This window comes from Scyliorhinus canicula, chromosome 10 (assembly GCF_902713615.1).
Source record: "Scyliorhinus canicula chromosome 10, sScyCan1.1, whole genome shotgun sequence".
In the NCBI taxonomy this organism is placed as follows: domain Eukaryota; kingdom Metazoa; phylum Chordata; class Chondrichthyes; order Carcharhiniformes; family Scyliorhinidae; genus Scyliorhinus; species Scyliorhinus canicula.
The window spans coordinates 46,498,829-46,522,407 of NC_052155.1; the positions used below are offsets into that span (position 1 = coordinate 46,498,829).

General features: G+C 51.1%; 1 protein-coding gene across 2 annotated transcripts in view; it reads left to right on the forward strand.

The window, feature by feature from the left end:
* The window catches only part of slc22a13b (solute carrier family 22 member 13b), an 85,440-nt gene that overhangs the window by 51,222 nt on the left and 10,639 nt on the right, over nt 1-23,579 (forward strand). For both annotated transcript variants that reach the window (XM_038808851.1, XM_038808850.1), the window contains exons 5-8: nt 17,401-17,521; nt 20,368-20,462; nt 20,586-20,797; nt 23,332-23,440. In XM_038808851.1, the coding sequence (XP_038664779.1) occupies nt 17,401-17,521; nt 20,368-20,462; nt 20,586-20,797; nt 23,332-23,440 (537 nt within the window). The remainder of the gene's footprint in view (nt 1-17,400; nt 17,522-20,367; nt 20,463-20,585; nt 20,798-23,331; nt 23,441-23,579) is intronic.

Here is a 23,579-nt window from a genome sequence, read left to right on the forward strand (position 1 = left end):
AGTTCGTCCTCCCATTTTTGTCTGGTCCCGTCCAGTGGTGTTCGGGCTCTGTCCAGGGGCTGTCTGTATATTTTCCCACATGGCCCCCTTCTCGCTGCTTGTGCCTATCAAGTCCTTTAGTAGTGTGTGCTTTCTGGGGCCCCTGGGTACCCTACTGTCTCTTTGCAGAGGAAGTGCTTTATTTGAAGGTGCCTCAATTCCTGTCCTCTTGCTAGTTTCCACTTCCTCATCAGTTTGTCTCGTGTCGCCAGTCTGTGCCCTATGCAGAAGTCCCCGGCCGTCAGTGTGCCCCCCTCTCGCCTCCATCTTTTGAAGGTGGTATCTCGCATGGCTGGGAAGAATCTGCAGATGGGGGCCGTAAGTGACATTTTGGTTATCCCGAAGTGCTGTCTCAACTGGGTCCACGTCCTCAATGTGGCCGCTACCACTGGGCTCGTTGTGTACCTTGTTGAGGAGGATGGGAGTGCTGCTGGGGCGAGGGCCGGGGGGTTGTTCCTTTATAGGATGCCTCTTCTATTTGTACCCAATCTGTGTCGGGTTCTTGTACCCATCCCCTAACTTTTTCTGCTGTTGCTGCCTAGTAGTAGTATTGTAGGTTCAGTAGAGCTAGGCCCCCTCTGACTTTCCCTCTTTGCAGTGTCGGTTTGGGAATTCTCGGGTTCTTGCCACCCCCCCCCCCCTCCCCCCACCCCCCACCCCCCACACAAACGCCTGATTAGCCTGTCTATGTTTTGGGAAAAGGCCTTGGGGATGAAGATCGGGATGGATCAAAACAGCAAGAGGAACCTTGGCAGTATGTTCATCTTGATCGTCTGCACTCTTCCCGCCAGGGAGAGTGGGAGTGAGCCCCACCGTTGAAGGAATCTGTTCAACCTTTGCCGATTGTTGTAATCTCTCAGTTCTGTTAGAGAATCATTACTGTACAGTAAGAGACCATTTGGCCCATCATGTCTGCACCGGCTCTTCAAATAAACGTTATGACTTCGTGTTGATTCCCCTGTCATTTCCCCAGTCCCCCTGCACATTGTTTCTGGTTAAGTAATCACCTAATGCCCTCTTGAATACCCCAAGTGAACCTGCCTCCATCACACTTTCAGGAAGTGCAATCCAGATCCAAACCACACATTGTGTAAAGACGTTTTCTCTCATGTCATATCTACCATCCTTGTAAATGTTTTTAATATTTATTCCACAGTTTGGTGTAAGTTTTATTGTGGAGACCAAAACTGTGCACATTTTCAGAAGGACATGGATGCTTTGGAGAGAATGCAAAGAAGGTTCACCAGGATGTTGCCTGGTCATGAGGGTGTTGGTTATAAGGAGAGGTTGAATAAACTAGGATTGTTTTCACTGGAAAGATGGAGGCTGAGGGAAGACCTGGGCTGGGATTATCTGATCCCGCGTAGGGTCGGAGAATCGCCGGGGGGGCGCGCGTGAATCGCGCCACACTGCTCTGACGCCCAGCCGCCGATTCTCCAGCAACCAGAGAATTGGCGTCAATCGCGCCGGCGCGTTCTCTGCGGTACCGGTCGTGGGCCGTTGAAAGCGCTCCCCCTGGTGATTCTCTGCCGTCGACGGGCCGAGTTCCGCCGCCGTTGTTTACGTATGGTCCTACCCGGCGGGACCTCGCCGTTTTGGCTGCAGGGGCCGTCCTGGTGAGGGGGGCGGAGGAGCCGACTCGGGGGGTCTCCATGGTGACCAGGCCCGTGATCGGGGGGCAACCAATCCGGGGGTGTGGGGAGCCTATGTTCCTCAGAGACGGCAGTGGTGGCAGGTGCGGACCCGCACCGGCCGTGGCAAGCCAGCTTTTGGTGCCGGAGCTGCGCACAGCACTCTGGTGCCATTCTAGTCCCCTAGGAAGGGGTGAATGCCTGGGCCTGGAGACCCGTTGATGCCGGCGTCGCCGGTTTTGATGCCGGCGCCAACGCTTGGCCGAGATTTCGGAGAATCCCAGCCCTGATAGAGGTCCACAAAATCATGAGAGGCATAGACGGATTGGTTGGTCAGAGGCTTTTTCCAAGGGTGGAAGTGTCAATTACAAGGGGGCACAGGTTCAAGGCGCGAGGGGGAAAGTTTAAGGGAGATGTGCGGGGTAGGTTTATCAGACAGAGAGTGGTGGGTGCCTGGAATGTGCTGCCAGAGGATGTGGTGGAAGCAGGCACATTAGCAACATTTAAGAGGCATCTGGATGGGAGGCAATGGAGGGATAGGGACCGAGTAAGGGCAGAAAGGTTTTTTTTAGTTAGGGCATCATGATCGGTACAGGCTTGGAGGGGCCGAAGGGCTTGTTCCTGTGCTGTACATTTCTTTCTTCTTTGTTTGTATGATGACTGCAGCCCACCAAGGTCCAATTCAAGCTCAGCATAACTTCACTAGTTTTGAATGACCCTATAAACAAATCCCAGTGCATTGATTTGTAATTGCTTTGCTGATCTGTGCTGCTACATTGAATCAGCAGGTCTTCTGGCAGCATCTGTGGAGAGAAATGGCTGGAATTTTCCAGTTGTTAGGATTCCCATGTTCCCCTTGGCAGCGCATTCCTGCCTATGGGTTTTCCGGCTGTGTGTGGTGTCTTCAATGGGAAATCCCATTAAGAAGCAGCGGCAGTACAGAACCCCACCGCCAGTGTACGGTGCGCTGCTGAGAAACATGCGGGGACCGAGAATCCAGACCCTTGTTTCAGCTCAATGACCTTTCATCCAAACTGGAAAAGAGCTGAGATGCAATGGATTCTGAGCAAGTACAGAAGCAAGCAAAGTGGGGAGGCAAGAAGGAAAGAAAGGGGAAGGCCTGCGTTGGGATGGAAGCCCAGAGGGATTCAACAATAGAAAGATGACAGTGCAGGGCAAAAGCAGAAAGTAATAAAAACAAAATTTGGCTGTCCCTGTGTGGGGCTCACCCCCACAACCCAAAGATGTGCATGGTAGGTGGATTGGCCACGCTAAATTGCCTCTTAATTGGGAAAAAAAATTTGAGTTGAGACAATTTGTAAATGGGAAAACTATTTGTAAATAAGAAAAGCAGAATCATCCGCTCTCATTGTTCGTACTATCAAGGACCTCTCTAATTCCACTCATTACCTCCAAGTAAAAGGTTTGGCAACCTATGCAAGTCCTTTTGTGGAATACGTGGAACATTCGTTGTTCCAGATGGTACTCAGATTCCCTACCTTGTCTCATTTTCTAGTACTGACAGCAGGGTAACCAACTGTCTACTGTTTCCAGGGATTGTCCCTTATTTTGACTGTTTGTTGACACTTTTATATTCTTTGATGGGACGTGAACGTCACTGACAAGGTCATTTCAGCCAGAGAATGGTGAATCTGTGGAACTCTTCGCCGCAGAATGAGGCCAAATCACTGAGAGTCCTTAAGACAGAGATAGATAGGTTTTTGATGATTAATGGGATCAGGGGTTATGGGGAGAAGGCAGGAGAATGGGGATGAGAAAAATATCAGCCATGATTGAATGGTGGAGCAGACTCGATGGGCTGAGTGGCCTAATTCTGCTCCTCTGTCTTATGGTCTTATGGTCTTATTTCTTGGCCATTCCAAATTGCTGGGTAATTTCAGAGGGCAGTTCAGACTTAACCACATTGCTGTGGATCTGGAGTCCCATGCAGGCCAAACCAGGTTAGGGTGGCAGATTTCCTTCTTTAAAGGACATTTGCGAACCAGATGCTGTTTTATAACAATCAATGATAGTTTCATGATCACCATTATTGAGACTGGATTTATATTCCACATTTATTAATTGAATTCAATTCCGCCAATTCGTATCACCAGAGCATTAACCTGGGCTTCTGGATTCCTAGTGACATTCCAGTGACGTTACCATGACATCACCACCTTTCCACTTTATTCGAGGACAGTCTGTTAGATACAGCACAGGCCAGCGCAGGTCCGCGCATGTGCGCCACAGCCGTCTCTGCGCCGGCCCGCCGAGCAACATGGAAGAGCCCTACAGTCGCCCGGCATGGAAGAGGATCGGCCCCCACCCCGGAATGAGCGCGCCCGCCGATCGGTTGCCCCTGATCGCGGGCCTGGCCACTGTGGAGGCCCCCCCCCCGGAGTCGGCTTCACCCGCCCTCCAGCAGGATGGCCCCCGCAGCCAGAACACCGGTGTCCTGCCAGGTGGGACCATCTGCGAATGATTCTGGCGGGCACGCGGCCAATTGAGTGTGGAGAATCACTGCAGGGGGCCACTTTCAATGGCACGCAAACGGCACCGCGGCGAACGTGCCGGCGCGATTGGCGCGATTCTCCGGTCGCCGGCTCGGAGAATCCCGCCCCTGGAGTAGAGTTCTCCGTGGGCTAATGCTGGAATCAGGAAACGCAATTCTGCTGCTGAAATTGCAGCGGGCGCCATTTGACGCCAAATTGCAATGCTCCATCAATTTGACAGTGGTGTCAATGCGGTCCGGAATGCACGTACAGTAAACACCGTTTGCATATCATTAGCGGGCCTGGTAGTCTGTTGGGCCTCCGTGATTCTCTGCCTCCGATGGGCCGAATTGACTACGGCGAGGTTCAGTTTTTGTTTTTAAAATTGTGAAACGAGCATCGTGGCTGATGAGGGAGAGACAGGTGGTAGGACACAGAGTGGCACAACCTTGGGTTGCCGAGATGGACACTGGTTAGGTTGGCAGGGTGGGGGGGGGGGTGCATAGTGGGGGGGGGGGGGGTGCTGTTGCCTGAGTGACCCCCCCCCATAGGACTGGTGTGGTGTCCAGACACAGATCACTATTGCCGCGACCTGCAAGGCAGCCATCTTACAGCGCACCCCACTGACCACCCGCCTTGGCTCCTGGCTCTGCACAGTGATACCGACTGTATGTGTGCCCCCAGCCCAGCAACCCTGCACCCCACCCTCCACTATACCACTCCCCCACCTGGCTGCCACCTGCCGGTGGGGCATCAGGTAACCTACTCAAGGGCAACGGCCGTTGTAGCACCTACGTGCAGACTCCGCACAGGCAGTGACCCAAGCAGGGAATCAAACCCGGTTCCCTGGCGCTGCAAAGCAATAGTGCTAACCACTGTGCTACCGTGCTGCCCATAACCTCTGGATTACTCTCAGTGCCATGCGGTAGTGGGTACAGAAATAGGAGAACAGCACAGATGAATGTGTGGCTTAAGAGCTGATGGAGGAGGGAGGGTTTTAGATTCCTGGATCACTGGAACCATTTCTGGGGAAGGTGGGACCTGTACAAGAGGGACTGTCTAACTCTGGACCAGAGCGGGACTAACATGCTTGCTAGTGGGTTTGCCAGTCCTGATGGGAGGAGTTTAAACTAATTTGGCAGGGGAAGGGGGAGCAGAATAGGGACACATTGGGCTGGATTCTCTGATTCTGGGGTTATGGCCCCACACTGGCCTGGGAACAGTGGCATTTTCCCCAAAAGTAAATGGTGTCAAATGGCCACTGAATCCCCGTTTTGCAGGGGGCTAGCAGGAAGGCAGCGTAGAGCACCCGGCTCTAGCTGCAGTGACACCCCGGAGATGGCCGGGTCCATGGCCACGCATGCACATGGTGGTGGTCAGCAACGGCCGTAGCAAGTAACCCTTTTTTTTATATAATTTTTATTGGAATTTTTTACAGAAAATATAAAACATAACGACAAACAATGAAATGCAACAAAATAACCCATAATAACTGTGACACCCCCAGACCGTATCGGCGCATGTATCACATCCCCCCACCCCCCCAACCCTAATGAACAACAAAAGAACTTAAAAAATATTAAAATTAAATAAACAAACATAGTCATTGTCGGCCCCCCCCTTTTCCCTCCCCTTTTCCCTCCCCGGGTTGCTGCTGCTGCTGTCCCCATACCCTATCGTTGAGCCAGAAAGTCGAGAAAAGGCTGCCACCGCCTAAAGAACCCTTGTACCAACCCTCTCAGGGCGAATTTGACCTTCTCTAGCTTAATAAAACCCGCCATGTCATTGATCCAGGTCTCCACGCTTGGGGGCCTCGCATCCTTCCATTGTAGCAAGATCCTTCGCCGGGCTACTAGGGACGCAAAGGCCAGCACACCGGCCTCTTTCGCCTCCTGCACTCCCGGCTCCACCCCAACCCCAAAAATAGCGAGTCCCCATCCTGGCTTGACCCTGGATCCCACCACCCTCGACACCGTCCTCGCCACCCCCTTCCAGAACTCCTCCAGTGCCGGGCATGCCCAGAACATATGGGCATGGTTCGCTGGACTCCCCGAGCACCTGACACACCTGTCCTCACCCCCAAAGAACCTATTCATCCTCGTCCCAGTCATGTGGGCCCGGTGCAGCACCTTGAATTGGATGAGGCTAAGCCGCGCACACGAGGAGGAAGAATTAACCCTCTCCAGGGCATCAGCCCATGTCCCGTCTTCGATCTGTTCCCCCAGTTACCCCTCCCACTTCGTTTTCAGCTCCTCTACTGACGCCTCCTCCGCCTCCTGCATAACCTTGTAGATATCAGATATCTTCCCCTCTCCGACCCAGACCCCCGAAAGCACCCTGTCGCTCACCCCCCCCCCGTAGCAAGTAACCCTGTTGCCCAGGAGCCAACCCCTCAGCCTTGGGGGGGGGGGGGGGCGCCCCTCGGACATGTCAGGGAGGGGGGGGATGCGCCCCTCGAACATGTCTGGGGGGGGCGCCCCTCAAACATGTCTGGGATCACCGAGTGTGCCAGGATGAAGGATACATTGCCCAGGTATCGGGTGCAGAGGTGAATGATGCCCAGCTGATATTCATTGAGTGGCACCACTTTCGGATTGAGTCGAGCGGCCTGTTATCTGCAGGTGCCTGTAGGGTGACGTGCATCCCTGAACCCAGGGCATCCTGGCGATGGCACGAACCCCACTGCCCGGGCATCCAGGTGGGCTCGGTCCGCATCGAAATGGATGCATTGATCGGCCTGAACATATAGGGCCTCCGTGATGGCCTGGATGCACCTGTGCACCGAGTTCTGTGAGATCCCGGATAGGTCCCCACTTGGCGCCTGGAAGGAGCCCGAGGCATAGAAGATCAGGGTGATCGTCACCTTGACGGACACCAGGAGTGGGTGCCCTCCCCATACCCCCACAGTGCCAGGTGTGCCATCATCTGGCAGATGTGTCACACTGGCTCCCTGCTCAGCTGGAGTCTTTGACGGCATGCCCAGTCCGGTAGGTCCTCGACCCTCAGATGGTGCTGGTACACATGAGGCCTCCTGCGGCAACTCCCTGGCATCTCCTCCTCGGCCTGTTGGGCAGCGGCTCTCCAACCTGGGCAGCTGCCACCTGCCCCTCTGCGACAAGCTCCGCTGTTGCAGCTTCCATCACCCGTTCGAGCAGCTCACGCTCATGCAACTGCAGGGCACCTTGCAGAGCTGCGTCGACCAACAGGATGGCCACCACTGCTGGTCGAACTGCAAAATCCATTGTCTGCATGGGGTGAAAGGCTGACATGTTAGCATGGTGTGTACCACCGTGACCAACCAGGTTCAATGGGCTAAACAATGTCCCTGTTTGGCACTGCGAGATCCACCCCCACATCTCCCCCCCCCCTCCCCCCCCCCCCCAATCCGCTCACCCCTCCCCCGTCGGTGGATGGCATCATGGGGATTTCTGACCCTGGCGCCCATCCCTGATGCCAGGGGTACTGTTGGCTGGCACTGGCCGGGACTGCCATGGGTGTTGCCCTGGGTGGTCCGCGGTGGGTGGCAGCCGGTTGGGTGAGGAGTTTAGGGCGGGGTGGCCGGTGTGGCTGAGGGGTGGGGTGCAGTGGTGAGGACACCCATACGGCCAATGTCACTGTGCAGGGGCCAAGGTGGGTAGTCAGTGGGTGTGCAGCAAGATGGCCGCCGTAATGCAATCCCATGAGGGTGGGGGGGGGGGTGACACCGGCCACTCAACCTGTTTTCCCCCCGGCCCTGGCAGCGCCCCTCCCCAACTGAGAATCTTGCCCAATATCTTGGGGGTGGCGTGAAATGAAGCTTTGTGGGTCGAGCAAATGCTAACCCTTGACTGGTGGTGCAGACCTGCACATGGCTTCCCGCAATTTAAACATCGCCTGCCTTTTGCAGGGCATTGCCGTTTTAAGTGGGCGGTACCGCAGTTAGGCGCATCATGACATTGACGTCGTTACGCTCCATGCGTCGTCGCACATGCGCAGCGCGGTCAGCCGTCGTTCGCACCTGCGCAGTTTGGTTTTCGGCCGCTTCATTCTCCCGTTCGTGTTGTGCATGCGTGGGGCCCCAGGAAAAGCGCACAAAATGGCAACTTTCATCGATACTGAGGCGCTGCATCCGGGTGATCCGCTGCATCTCTGCCTCGTGGGAGGCAAGTTTTCCGTATTCTGCCAATTTGAGAAGGGAGTACCGATTTCTTGCATGCTAATGCACTAAACACATCTCGATTGCGACTGGCAGGGTCATGTCTTTAGTTTTGAGGAGTTGCTCCCGCAAGGAATCGGAATGTACCCCAAACACGATCTGATCCCTGAAGATGGAATCAGCGGTGTCACCATAATTGCAGGACTGCGCTAATATACGGATATGAGTTAGAAAAGATTAGAAAGGTTCATCCTTACCCTGAAGGTGTTGCTGGAAGATATAATGCTCAAAGCTCTTGTTTGGTTTGACTTCACAGTGACTGTCGAACCTCTCTAAAACGGTCTTGAATTTGGTCTTGTCCTGGCCGTTGGTTAAATTAAGCGAGTTGAAAATCTGGATGGCTTGGTCCCCCGCAGTTGATAGGAGCAGCGCAATTTTCCTGGCATCGGGCGCATCCTTGAGGCCTGAGGCCTCAATGTAGAGAAGGAACGTTTGCTTGAAGACCCGCCAGTTGGCGCCGAGATTGCCGGAGATCCGTAGCTGTGGAGGGGCCTGGATCTTCTCCATGCCGCTGGAAGGCACTTGCTGGTCGTCACTGAGTCACTCGGGATAAGCCACTTAGAGAAAGTAGACGTCTGGTACCATGTTGTGTTAATCACCCTGGGGTAACACGGACTGCAACTGGATACAGTTGTACTTGAAAGTAGACTCCAAACTTTGATGTTGGTTCAATATGCTTTGTTGAACTTGTTACACAGTACACACAGTTCACTGTGGGTTTGGCAAGTTTTGGTCAGGAGTAGTCAGCATTGCTTTGTCAGAGGGAGGTCATGCCTAACAAATTTGATTACATTTTTTGAGGACGTGACTAAGTGTGTAGATGGGGGTTGTGTAGTTGATGTAGTTTACATGGATTTCAGCAAAGCATTTGACAAGGTCCTATGTGGGATACAGGGAACTTGAAAATGAAAATCGCTTACTGTCCCAAGTAGGCTTCAAAAGAAGTTACTGTGAAAAGCCCCTAGTCGCTAAATGCTGCCGCCTGTTTAGGGAGGCTAGTGTAGCCATCTAAGATGGCCACTAACGAACACAAAATGGAAGACTGCAAAGAGTGCAGGGAAAACGGACATGTTAAAGAGCAAACAGCTTGCAGAGCAATTATGCATTGAGACACTTGCAGAAACCGGTTTCCCGACAGCTGCAGAGATCAGGCAGCGTTGTAAATGGAAAGCCGTTAGCATATTAATGAGGTGATACCGGGCCAGGCCCAGGTACAATGGACACAAATTAAGTATCAATCGATACATTCTATAGCAGACCAGACACGGTGGAGCCAGAGAAGCCCAGGACAATAAGTCCTAAGAACCGCCCCAGCGATCAAGGAACGGCCCTAGGATTGGGTGGTTCAAACCATATCGATTGGGAAGAGGCCCAATCAATCCCCAGCAGGTGAGGGAGCCCGCCCAAAGGGGCGCGGACCCCCTGGGACCTATAAAAGAAAGATCCCACACATGGTTCAGTCTCCTGTCTCCGGCCTCCGACTCCAGCCTCTAGACCCCTGTCTTCTACATCAGCCGTCGAGCAGCAGCCACCAATCCGTAAGTGCCTAAACAATGACTGCTACCTGAAACCGGCATTACTGACACCCTTGCCGACTGATAGTGATCCGAAGCCTGCAGACCAGACCAGAACAAAGGCCTTGTTCCCTGACCTCGCAGTTCCTTCTTAGCTAAGTATTAGTTGTTTAGTGGTAGAAGTAAGTTTAATCTTTAGCGTGTGCGTGAGTGTTATTATAATTGTGTTATAATAAACTCTAATTGTTTTGGACTTACTAATTGGTGTACAGCTTTATTGCTTTGAACTTGACCTTGATACTTGTGACGGTGTCTTTACGGCACCTGGCGACTCCAGAGCTTAGAACGAGAAACAGAGCCAAATGAGTGTTAAGCACACTCACCCAAAACGAGCAACACTAGTATGGGAATTGAACCATGCAGCTGGCATGCCTTGGTCTGCTTTCAAAGTCAATGATTTAGCCCTGTGCTAAACCAGCCCCTTGATAAGATGGATTCAAAGCTGGCTGAGGGTGATGACAGACAGTTACTTTAGTGACTGGAAGCCAGTGTCAAGTGATGGACCACAGGGATCTGTGCTGGGTTCCTTATTATTTGTCATTTATATAAATGATTTTGCTGACTATGTGGCGGATAGTATCAGTACGTTTGCGGGTGATACAAGATACGCCAGGTGGTTAACATTGAGGCTGAGAGTTTGGGTTACAGGAAGATATAGACGGGATGGTCAAATGGGCAGAAGAGTGGCAGATCGAATTTAATCCTGAAAAGTGTGAGGTGTTACACTTTTGAAGGAGCAATTTGACAAGGAAATATTCAATGAATGTAACCACACTGGGAAGTCCTGAGGAACAAAGGGACCTTGGTGTGTTTGTAAATAGATCTCTGAAGGCAGAAGGGCAGGTTAATAGGGTGGTGAAAAAGGCATATGGTACACTTGACTTTATCAATCATGGCATACATTACAAAAGCAAGGAAGTCATGTTGGAGTTATATAGAACATTGATGAGGCCACAGCTGGAGTACTGTGTGCAGTTCTGGTCGCTACATTATAGGAAGGATGTGATTGCACTGGAGTGGGTACAGAGGCGATTCACCAGAATGTTGCCAGGAATGGAACATTTAAGTTAGAAAGAGGTTGGATAGGCTTGGGTTGTTTTCGCTGGAGCACCTGAAGAAGGAGCCGTGCTCCGAAAGCTCGTGTTTGAAACAAACCTGTTGGACTTTAACCTGGTGTTGTAAGACTTCTTACTGTGCTCACCCCAGTCCAACGCCGGCATCTCCACATCAAGATTATGAGGGGCATGGACAGGGTGGATAGGGAGCAGCTGTTCTCCTAAGTTGAAGGGTCGATTACGAGGGGACACAAGTTGAGGGGTTTGAGGATCAGGGGGGATTTGAGGAAAAACGTTATTACCCAGAGGGCGGTAATGGTCTGGAGTATACTACCTGGGAGGGTGATAGAAGCGGGTTGCCTAACATCCTTCAAAAGGAATAAGCACTTGGAACGTCTTAACATTCGAGGTTATGGGCCAAGTGCTGGCAAATGGAATTAGGATTGGCAGATCAGGTGCCTTTCATGCAGCGCTGCAGTGTGAACATTTCGATAACTCGTTCGAGCCGAGGGGAGCCAGGATCTCCAACTTCTGTTCAACCAGCTGCATCTGTCAGGGTCGGTGAGGCTAGTTCACCCGTTGTTGAAGTGGTCCTGCCTGAGGTGACATTGACTGTGGAGCACTCGACCACCAAAAAGAGCGCTGAACCCATGACAGGGCTACAGAGGTCTGGGAGGACCCGGAGGTATCCGGACTGATTGACGTTTTGATGGACTCTCTTTTCTTGGTTCTCCCTGTTAATAATTGTAACTTTTGTACATGGTTTTTGGGGGAGTGTATTAAGGCGCTTAAGGGGGAGAAATTGGTGGCGTGGCCCCTTTAAGGGGATGAGCTCCACTGACCATGTGACTGGCTTGGGACCAATTGCACGGGAGCACATAAACTCTGGCCAATGGGGAGTTTGCAGGGGGCCCTGGGAGCAGGACTTCGGGCAGTGTGGACCACGGAGCTGAAGAGTAAAGACCTGGGTATAGTGTTCTGTGCCTTTGCTTTCCATAAATAAACCCTTTTGCTTTCTACTGGAAGCCTCCGGTGGTCTCGAGCCCCAACACCTCCCTTGCTCAACCTGTTTGTACCAAGTATGGGCATAGGATATTAACCGATTCCACTATAAGTCATCTACCACCCAAAGCTGCTTCCTGCAAGGAGTTTTATCCATTCTCCCAGTTTGTCCATCTCCATTGGATCTTTTATAATGAGGTAACCTTCTGAAATTTGATACTATACTCCCTATACACACTTGGCTCCAACTTGATCTACAAGTTTGCTAATGACACGACCATAGTGGGTTGGATCTCGAACAACAATGAGTCAGATTACAGGAGAGAGATAGAGAACCTAGTGGAGTGGTGTAATGACAACAATCTCTCCCTCAACATCAGCAAAACTAAAGGACTGGTCATTCACTTCAGGAAGCGAAGTAACATACACACCCCTGTCTGCATCAACAGGGCCGAGGTGAAGATGGTTTGCAGCTTCAAATTTCTAGGTGCGCACATTACCAACAATTTGTCCTGGTCCACCCACGTCTACGCTACGACCAAGAAAGCATGACAGCACCTATACTTTCTCAGGAAACTAAGGAAATTTGGCATGTCCACATTGACTCTAACCAAGTTTTACAGGTGCACCATAGAAAGCATCCTATCTGGCAGCATCACAGCCTGGTATGGCAACTGCTCGGCCCAAGACCGTACGAAACTACAGAGAGTCGTGAACACAGCCTAGTCCATCATGCAAAACCCCTCCCACCCATTGACTCTGACTATACCTCCCATTGCCTTGGGAAAGCGGGGAGCATAATCAAAACTCCTCCCACCCGGATTATTCACTCTTCCAACTTCTTCCATCGGGCAGGAGATACAACAGTCTGAGAACACGCACTAAGACATTCAAAACCAGCTCCTTCCCCGCTTTTACCAGGCTCCTGAATGGCCTTGTTATGGACTGATCTGATCTCTTCACACATCTTCTCTACTAAGCAGTACCGCATGCCTGTATGCTTCACCCAATGCTGTCTATGTATTTAGATTGTGTACTCATGTGTGCCCTATTTTTTTTAATGTATGGAATAATCTGTCTAGACTGTATGCAGGACAATACTTTTCACTGTACTCGTGGCAATGAACAAATCCTATCCAATCCAATCCTTTTCCTGGGCCTGATGATTACCCCCCACTTTGGTTCACAGGGCCCTCAACCATGTATGTCCTCACCTTCTACCCCATAGACTCCACACTTATTAGGTCACCCTCTGCAACTCCCACCATCTGAAGTGTGACCCAACACCAAATGCACCTTCTATTCCCCCCCCCCCCCCCCCCCTCCCTTTCAGCCTTCCACAGGATGTGTTGCTTTTGAAACATCCTGGCCCATACCTCAATAATCTCCAACGCTCCTTCTCCTTCCCAGGACACCTTCGCACAAGATCTATCTTTTCATCTCCTCTTTTTTCACCATCTCAGGCTCCAAAAATTCCTTCCAAACAATTCACCGGCACTTCTTTCAATTTAATGTGCTATGTTCATTACTCACAATGCTGTGAAGGATAGAAGAGTGTTTAGTGGAATTGCATCCCAAAATGTACAAAAAACTTAGTTTAAAAACAAGGCAGAAACTGAAAGAAGAGTCTATATCTGAAACGTTAACTGATCTGATCTCTCCACAGCTGCTGCCAGATCTGCTCCATTTCCCAATCCATTCCTGATGTGTTTCCCCCTCAGTGTGAGCTGATTTTCCCTGCAGTATATGCAGTGGTGTTCACAGGACATCACTGGCATTTTAACCTGCTTCTGAATGGGTAGCTGCCCAGCCAGGTAAAAATGCTGAGAAGTGTGTGGATCCTCCAAGGTAAGATCAAGGAAATTCCATAGTGGGATTGGGTGGACCAGGAGTGCTTCTCCCAGCTCCCCAAGGAATTTTGGGCACTTTATTGAGCCACAAGACCATCGCAAGCCCCCATCTCCCCACCTGGACTCATCCCGCTGCCAGACACCTTCTTGGTGTCTGAAGCAATCTCCAGCCATCTGAACTGGGAGTTAAAATTGGCCCCTTTAATTTTATTTTCAGAATCTATAAACTGAATCTTTGAATGGTACAGGTCTGGAGACCAAGAGAGATTCTCCAATGTCATTGCATTTAACACCAAGGACTAGCATTTATGTAGTGTGTTTAACCCAGTAAATCCTCGCAAGGTGCTTCTCGGGAGCATCTTGTTTTTGAAAACTCACCACTCTTCTTAGAATTCCCCCTATACCAAAAAGGGTCGATATTCTAAATGGTGAACAGGGATTCTCACTCCCTGACTCCGATGCAGGCTTCGGTGGGTGCTATTCAGGTCAAACTATATTTTCAAGTTATCCCCCAGTATAACCCATACCTTCATCGAAGATTTTATCTACTTACCACTTAGTAGCATCGATGTCCTGGGTCCCGCATTGCTAAGTAAGTAACGTAGACTTTAGGAAAAAAAACACTTTTTCAGGTTAAGTTAAGTTTTTTTATTATTATATGTTTTCTTTTAAAAGCTGCAAACACTTTCTTTACAGAAAGGTAAAAAGATCTTGCTTCTGGATCCTTCTGGTTGGTTGAAGGGACCTTCAGGCCCACCTTGACAATCAATCTTCTTTAAAGTCTGGGGAGGAGGGGGAAGGGGAGGAGGGGGAGGGGGGAGGACGAAGAGGAGGGGGGAGGAGGAGGAGGGAGAGGAGGAGGGGGAGGGGGAGGGGGGGAGGAGGAGGAGGGGGGAGGAGGGAAGAGCGGGGAGGAGGAGAGGGGGGGAGGAGGGAGGGGGGAGGGAGGAGGGGGGGTACCGGCATTGAGAGAGAGAGGGGGGGGGGTACCGGCGTTGAGAGAGAGGGGGGTGTACTGGCGTTGAGAGAGAGGGGGGGACGGCGTTGGAGAGGGGTAGGGGTGGTGGGGAAGGGGGTAGGGGTGGTGAGAGGGGGGTAGGGGCGGTTGGAAGGGGGTAGGGGTGTGTGAGGAGGGTAGGGGGTTGGAGGGGGGTAGGGGGCGTGGGGAGGGTAGGGGCGTTGTGAGGGGGGGGTAAGGGCGTTGGAGGGGTAGGGGTGGTGAGGGGGGTGGGGTAGGGGCAGCGGCGTGAGGGGGGGTCGACGTGTGCTGCGTTGGCACCGGGCATCCGTCGCCCCCCCCTTTGCATGCCGCTGCCCCCTACCCCAAACCCCCCCCACCACCTCTACCCCCCTCCAATGCCCCCTACCCCCTCCAACGCCCCTACCCCCCTCACCACCCCTACCCCCCTCACCACCCCCTACCCCCCTCCAACGCCCCTACACCCCTCACCACCCCTACCCCCTCCAATGTCCCTACCCCCTCAGCACCCATACCCCCCTCACCACCCCTACCCCCCTCCAACACCCTTACCCCCCTCACAACCCCTACCCCCCTCCAACGCCCCTACCCCCCTCACCCACCCCTACCCCCCTCACCACCCCTACCCCCCTCCACCACCCCTACCCCCCCTCACCACCCCTACCCCCCTCCACCACCCCTACACCCCTCCCCACCACTCCTACCCCCTCCCCACCACCCCTACCCCCCTCCACCGCCGCCCCCCCCTCTCAACGCCGGTACCCGTCCCCTCTCTCTCAACGCCGGTACCCTCCCCCCCTGTCTCTCAACGCCGGGTAACGCCCCCCGTCCTCTCCTCTCCTCTCAATGCCGGTACCCCCCCTCTCTCTCAGCGCCAGTACTCCCCCGTCTCAACGCCGCAACCCCCCCCCATCAACGCCGCAACCCCCCCCTCTCAACGCCGCAAACCCCCCCCTCTCAACGCCGCAACCCCCCACCCCCCCTCTCTTAACGCCGGTACCCCCCCTCTCTCTCTCAACGCCGGTACCCCCCCCCTCTCTCTCAACGCCGGTACCCCACCTCTCTCAACACCGGTACCCCCCCACTCTCCTCTCCTCTCCTCTCCTCTCAATGCCGGTCCCCCCTCCTCTCTCTCAACAGCAGTACCCCCCTCTCAACGCCGCAACCCCCCCTCAACGCCGCAACCCCCCCCTCTCAACGCCGCAACCCCCCTCTCAACGCCGCAACCCCCCCCTCAATGCCACAACCCCCCCCCCCCCCCCCCCATCCACCCCTCTCCAACGCCGCTACCCCCCGCACTCGATGTAGGCACTCAATGGTTGACACCGTTATAAACCTACTGTGGCCGGAGATTTGTTGACATTAAAAATTAAATGACATCCCGCCGGCGCCAGCTGTTCTCAGAGGCTGCCGGCGGGATTTGCACAACGCCGGTTTTTGGCCGCTCGGAAAATTCAAAACCCGGCGGGAGCGGGAATAACGCCGCCGCCGGCCGATTCTCCGACCCTGCGTGGGGTCGGAGAATTTCGCCCCTGATTACAAAATGCTTTGGTTTCAATAGGTGTTAATTTTATTTCTGTGATTTCGAATCGTTTAATTTTCCAATTGTCCCCAGCTCATAACTTTGCCTTTGATTTTGACTTTAAATTATGTTTCTTGTAGATAGGTTGTCTCCAATTTGCTTTTAATTGACTTGATGTTAGTAAAATTTTACACTTAGAATTAACACCAAATTCGACTGAGCATCATCCATCCTTTCCAGCTGTTTACTAAGAGAGTTCATTTCAATTAAGGTGTGAAATTTAACTTGGTTATGACTTGAAAGACCTGCCTGTTTTAAACATCCGTCACTTAATTCAATTGAAACTCTCATCCATGCTTTTCCAGATGCTTCCTGAGATAGTTACATTCAATGAAGGTGTGAGCCATTGTTTTAGCTTATTACATGAAACCTGTGTGTTTGCTAAGCCTGCTTGTGAGAAAGAATTAGCATTTTATAATCCTGCTCTTTGCAGCTGCTATTAACCTTTTGTGGGATCTTTCCCTGTATCCTCTCAGACCAGATAATGCCAGACTTCCATGTTTCAAATGACACATTTTTCTGTATTTTCAATCACAATGTGTTGCACAATTTGGGCAGATGAGGCAAAAAAGTGGCCAAAATATGACTGCATGTATCTAAAGTAGGCCAATGGTTGGATAGCTTTATGCATCAGAGTTACTATCATTCCATCCAAATAAATATTCGCATGAGTGATGTTACTGCCATTGATGGCTATTAAGGATAGCGTATGTTCCCCTGCTGTCCTTCTGCAAAGGATTCATTCCAACCCTACAGATAACAGAATCTGAGGCTCTAATGTTGCAGACACCCAAAGACCGACAGCAGGTGTGTGCCACTCCATTCCCAGCAGGTTTCCTAGAAGTCAACCTGGCCCAAGGAAATGGGCTGCTATGAATCAGGTGGGCGAAAAACCCACCCCGCAGTGCTCCTTCCCACCCCTATATTCTCATCCCACCCTGGCCACACACACATCCAGGACATTGTGCCATTCAACTCTTTGTTTTTGATGTTTTCTGCAGGGTCCTCCCCGAGTCTGCAAGATGGCTTATAACAAAAGGTCGATACAAAGTGGCTAAGAAGTATATTATTAATGCAGCAATCATAAACAAAAGGGTAGTACCTGAAACATTGCTTGACCAGGTATTTCGTCATAGTTTTAATGCTTCAAGGAATAGTTTGAGCAGCAATAACTATGTTCAGTTGAGCTTGTTGCAAAGAAAAGATTGATACCATAGCCAAGTTAACAAATTGACAAATTGCATCTCACAGTGATTCACTTTACTTTGAAGCAATGTGTTTGATGGGCGGGATGGTAGCACAGTGCCCAGCATTGTTACTTCACAGTGTTAGGGTCCCAGGTTCAATTCACGGCTTGTGTCACTGTCTGTGCAGAGTGTGCATGTTCACCCCGTGTCTGCGTGCGTTTCCTCCGGGTGCTCCGGTTTCCTCCCACACGTCCTGAAAGACGTGCTGTTAGGGGAATTGGACATTCTGAATTCTCCCTCAGTGTACCTGAACAGGCGCTGGAGTGTGGCGACTAGGGGATTTTCACAGTAACTTCACTGCAGTGTAATGTAAGCCTACTTGTGATACTAATAAAGATTATTATTTATTGATGTGTAAGCAAGCGTAACAGTTTTGGGATGAATTAGCAGAAATTCTGGAGGTTAAATCACCAGGAGAACTCACTGTTACTCTTCAAATAGTCTACACCACACTTAAATAGGTGGCACACACATGATGCCTCATCCAAAGGAGGCACATCTGGCAAAGTGGCACTCATTCAGTACTCGGCTAGAATATGAAGTTAGTTTTTGAGGTGAGACCCGTGGCAGGCTGCTCCCAGACCCACAACCAGCTCAAAGTGTGTCAGCCCTGGCTCAGTGGCTCAAATTTTCATGGGCAGGATATTCTTGGTCCATTGGAGATGGGCTGGGAGTGCAAGGGCTGACAATATGGCAGGAAAAGGTCGTGAGGGGAGCCCAATATATTCCCACTGCCAAAGGCATATTGCCAGAAGCAAGAACCTTAGAGGTGGCCACCAAGTGGCCAATTGAACCAATTGAGGGTACAAATAAGGGCCACTTCTTGCCGTCAAAGGCACTTTGCCTGGATCTGGAGGGACAGCCGACATATAGGAGACTTCCAGTCAAACCCTGATGGCCACCCAATGACTTCCTGGAGAAATCCTCCTTTGTGGCCACTTCCTAAATCTCTGAGGGCCCCCCTATGACCTTCCCTGGACACAAGGCCAATGCCCCATCGCCCCACAACCTCTCATAGCTGCCATCTTCCCCTCCCCCCCAAATGCACGTGCTTACCTGCCCGGTCCCAGCATCCTCCCCAAAATCTGCCTGCTCTTTGAAGGCATCTCACCATTGCCGCGCTCTAATCCTGGTGTTGTAGCCTCAGCGCTGCTAAGTTGCTGGCCCTCTGATTCACTTAGCAGCTCTTGGGGGCTGGTGACCACCCTTATTTGGGCAGCATTCCCAGCAGCAAGCTTTCAGTTGGCTGTTGTCAGTGAAATGCTGTCCCAAGGTCCCGTCGGAATGGTGTCAGTTCGTACTTTTGCCTCCAGCAGCGGATGGCAAAACCCAGCCCTTTGTGCCTGAATCAGGAGGTTGAAGATTTATTATGACCCACCCCATGGGAGGTTCCCTCAAGTTGTTGTTCAGGGATTTGTCACTGTCTGGCTGGGATACCTTCAAGTTGTTAAAAGCTTGGCTGAGGAGGGATGAACTGACTCCCTGGCCAAAATCTTCCAGCCCTTCCCACCTGTAGAATCTTCCGGTCCTGCCCATGGCAACCCCCCGCGGTACATTCCTTGGTGGCGAATGGTGGGGGACACGCAAACCTCCACCGCCAGGAAATATGCTACTGGTTGGGGGGCATAAAATCCTGCTCCCCGGCACCTTGATGGACTTTAGGGACGCCTATCTTACGCACTTACCCCTTTGACCCACCACGGGTCCACCGCGTCAGGACCACGCTTGAAAATACCAGCACCAATCTATGCCCTCGTGAATCATGGCTGAGAAGCCTGGGGCATCATGGAGGTGTGGAGAATTGGGCTTCCAGCCCGTTAATCAGATTGTAAATGGGTGCAAATTACCCATTTGTATCTGCCCACCGGCGTGGGGCTGTAGCTCGCTGATGCCGGCGGCGGGGGGCCAGAGGATCGTAATGGGATCAGCACCTACTCGGCCGGATCGGGAAGCCCACTACCAGCGGTAGACGGCAGAGAATCTTCCCCAGAGTATCTAGTCACATATCTCTTTACTATTGAGAAATTAGTGGCTGCTTTTCCTACATCAGAAAAGTGGCGTCAAAGAAATTTAATTGGCTGTGAAGCACTTTGGTAGAATCTGGAGTTGTGAAAGATGCCTTATAAATGTAAAATGTTTCTTCCTTTCTTGTTGGGTGTTTATATTTGGACAGGCACTTAATTACTCTGGACTGCAATCTCCAGCAGTGTCAGCTCCTGAAAGAGGGAGACAAAGGTTAGCTGTTAGGGTGAGATTTCTTTTCTCTAACCTGATATTATCAGTTCAGAAGAAGCTTCCCTACTCTGCATACTTTCTGGTTTTCCTTACAGAAAGTTTCTGTCTTCAACTCGACTGTGTATTACGCTTGAGGTGACACAGCCACAGTGAGGTAAATTTTTCCTCTGCAAGGTGGGATAGCAGAGAGGAACATTAAAAAGTCAAGGGCTACCTGAGTGTCCGCTTTGTACCATCTGTCATTTGGATATAGAATACGATTGACTGTGGCCTGCGAGTATTTCCCCGGATGAATTGAGGAATGATGTGCTACATGGGTGGGGGAAGACCTAATAAGAGGCCCCATGCGAAAAGGGGGAAACTAGGAAAGTGCAATTTGTTCCAATATTTTGTTTGTTCAATTGTTGCCATGAATAGTGATGAACCAGTCAGATGTTTAGAGTTTACTGATACTGAGTGGCTAATGTTACCACGTTTACTTTCAAGATTGTGACTGAGAAGGAAATCCAGCAGGCCTCCATATTGGATCTTTTTAAGGCACCGAGGTTGAGGAGAATTACATTGATTTTGATTACAATCTGGTAATATTGAACAATTTATTTCTTAATTTATAATTTTGTGATCCAGTTATTTGCATAAAAAATTAACATCACTGACTTAGAGGAACAGGCGGTCATTCTTTACTCATTCCTTTATTTCCACAGGTTTATAAACAGCTTTGTGTATTATGGATTGACCTTCAATGTTGGAAGCTTCGGCATGAACATTTATCTGACACTATTCATCTTCGGGCTGGTGGACATTTTGCGTGCCTCTTGCATCTGGTTGTTGAATGTATTTGGTCGGAAAAAATGTCAAGGAGGTTTTATGTTGCTTAGCGGAATTGCATGCCTCCTTATGTTAGCTTTTACAGAAGGTAGGAATGTAGCCAATGGGTGGTGGAGCAGATTAAAATACTGCTCCAGAAATTGTGGAGCAATTCAAAATGGGGTTGGTCCAAATGTGCAATCTTACAGGACAAAAAGGCTATTTGGCCCATTCAAATTCTGCAGACTCTCTGAAAGAACTATCTAAATAATCCACTATCCTGCTCTTTTACCCACAATTGTTTTTCTCAAGAATATATCCAATTCCCTTTTGAAAGTTACTGGGCGGGATTCTCTGCAACCGAGGCTAAGTGTTGATGCCGTCGTAAACGCCGTCGCGTTTTACGACGGCATCAACAGGACACCAGGAGAAGCGATCCTGGGCCCTACAGGGGGCCAGTATGGCACTGGAGCGACTCACGCAACTCCAGCAGCTCATACCGATGTCAAACGGGCGGCACGGGTCACGCTGCGGCTGGCCCAAATTCGTGCATGCGTGCTGTGAACTCGCGCATGTGCGGTAGCTTCCTTCTCCGCGCCCGTCCCAACGCAACATGGTGGAGAGCTACAGGGGCCGGCATGGACTAAAAGAGACCCCACCAAGAGAAGCCAGCCCGCCGATCAGTAGGCCCTGATCGCGGGCCAGGCCATGGTGGACGCCCCCCCCGGGGTCGGATCCCCACTCCCGCAACCAGGCCGCCCCCCGCAGGATGGATGCCAACGTCACGCAGGGTAAGACCACATGTGAATGGCGGTGGCGGGACCCGGTCTATATCAGCGGCCACTTGGCTCATCATGCGCGGAGACTCGCCGGGGGTGGGGGGAGGGACCAACGGCGCTGATCCTCCGGTCACCGTGAATCGCGCCCAGCCCGGCGATTCTCCAACCCAGCCTCGGGGTCAGAGAATTCCGTCCATTAGGCTTCCACCAGTTTTAAAACAGTGCATTGCAGGTCATAACAACTCACCGCAAAGAACCTATAATTCCAGCCAAAGTGTTTGGATGGTTTATATAAATGGAATAATGGATAATTGGGAGGGAGTTGCAAGTTGGAATCTAATTGAGGAGTTCTAATCATTTCAACTAGATATCTGGTAATAAGGTGTTAGGCAATGAGGAACGTTAATTGAAATGACAGCTCGGACATTTACAATTAAAACTTGTATTCTTACTCCATATTTTCATGCATAAACAACTCACTTAATGCAATTATTTGATTTTCCAATCTGAAGAGCTTTATTAAGGCCGGAGGCTATGGGGCAAAGCTTTAATTGAGAAAAAAGGGTCGGTATGTTGGGAGGATTTAATGTGTTAAGATTCTGAATCCTGACTCCAATTAACCACTAACCTGCCCTGGACAGAGTGCGGGTGATCAACCTGCTCAAAGATGGTGATTTGATACTTTAATTGTTAAAACGAGGCTGTGTGGTTCATTTGTATTCACTATTTGATATTTAATACTGGATGGCGAGGAACTGGTAGATCATCAACCAAACCAATCTCCTCTTCAGAGACCTCTGATCCCCACAACAATGCCTCCAATCTCCCCCGAGGCCTCCGAATCTAACTAAATACTGACCTGCAGCACCTCCCCCCCACCCCCACCCCCCACGCCCCCTGTCCCCCCACCCATGCCACCACTGAGACCTCTAATATCCCTTCCTGCACTTTGCCTGCAAAGGCTCCCAATCTCTCCCCCACCAAATTAGGCCTCCCACCCTTCTACCCAATGCTAAAGGGCTGGCCGGGCAGACTGGCTGATGACCCTCCCAACCTGCCCCTGGACCTCAGATCAGAACACCCCATGCCAGGAATAAAACACCCACGCTTATTCTCAGCCCTGCCCCAGAATTGACCAGCGTCCCCTTCACTGGCCCACCAGGTGAGGTGTGAACCTGTGACCCTCCTCCAGACGGGCAACCAAGCCTGTCATTCCATGAAAACCTGCAGTGTGCAGGAGAGCTCTGACTTCCACGTTCCCCATTCCCCAGATTATACAGGCCTCTTCCCCCACCCTAGTCCTAATTGGTCAAGTATGTAAAAATTATGCCCCGCACCCCGACCAATCCCTACATCAGTCACTGATCCTCAGAGAGGTGACATTTTCTGCAAATTCATTCATTGCTGTTGCTGTCTGCAGGCTGGAGTGAGGCTGGGTATCTGAGAGATCAACAGTCTGAGAGAGGGAGCAGAAGGCCAGGGACCAAAGTAAAGTAAACAACAGTGGAAGAATTCAGAATAAATGGGTGAATCAAGTACAATTTCCAGCGGAAGTATCATTCACCACATGGACATTCGCAAAAGGCAATCACCTTAATTCCCAATCTACTCTTCCCCCTCCCACACCAGCTCCAGCGAGTGACTTACATTTCATATTTCTATATCTGAATATGCAAGGAGTAATTTTCTGACATTGTGCTCCAGCAGGCAGCCTCACCCAATCAGAAAACTGGGTCCGTACTCAGCACAAAACCTTGGGTGGGAGGCACTCAAAGTAAATTGTGCACCCTTGCAGGGTGAAGGACCCAAAGGAACACAACGCCAGGAAATGGCCCCTTTATGGTAGCTGTTCTTTGTGTTCCAGATATGCCTATGGAAATCACTATACTTGCCGTCATTGCAAAACTGGGAATTTCCTGCTCCTTCACCACTGCCTATGTTTACTCGGTTGAATTATTCCCCACCATAATCAGGTATGGCCGATTATAAAAGGATCCTGCAATGAACAGTTGTGAAATTTGTCAGTTTTGTCATCGGGGAGTTGATGGCATTATCCATTTTCTGTGCATCCAATGTATGATGTCAAGCATTCTTAGGTCAGCATTAAATGTC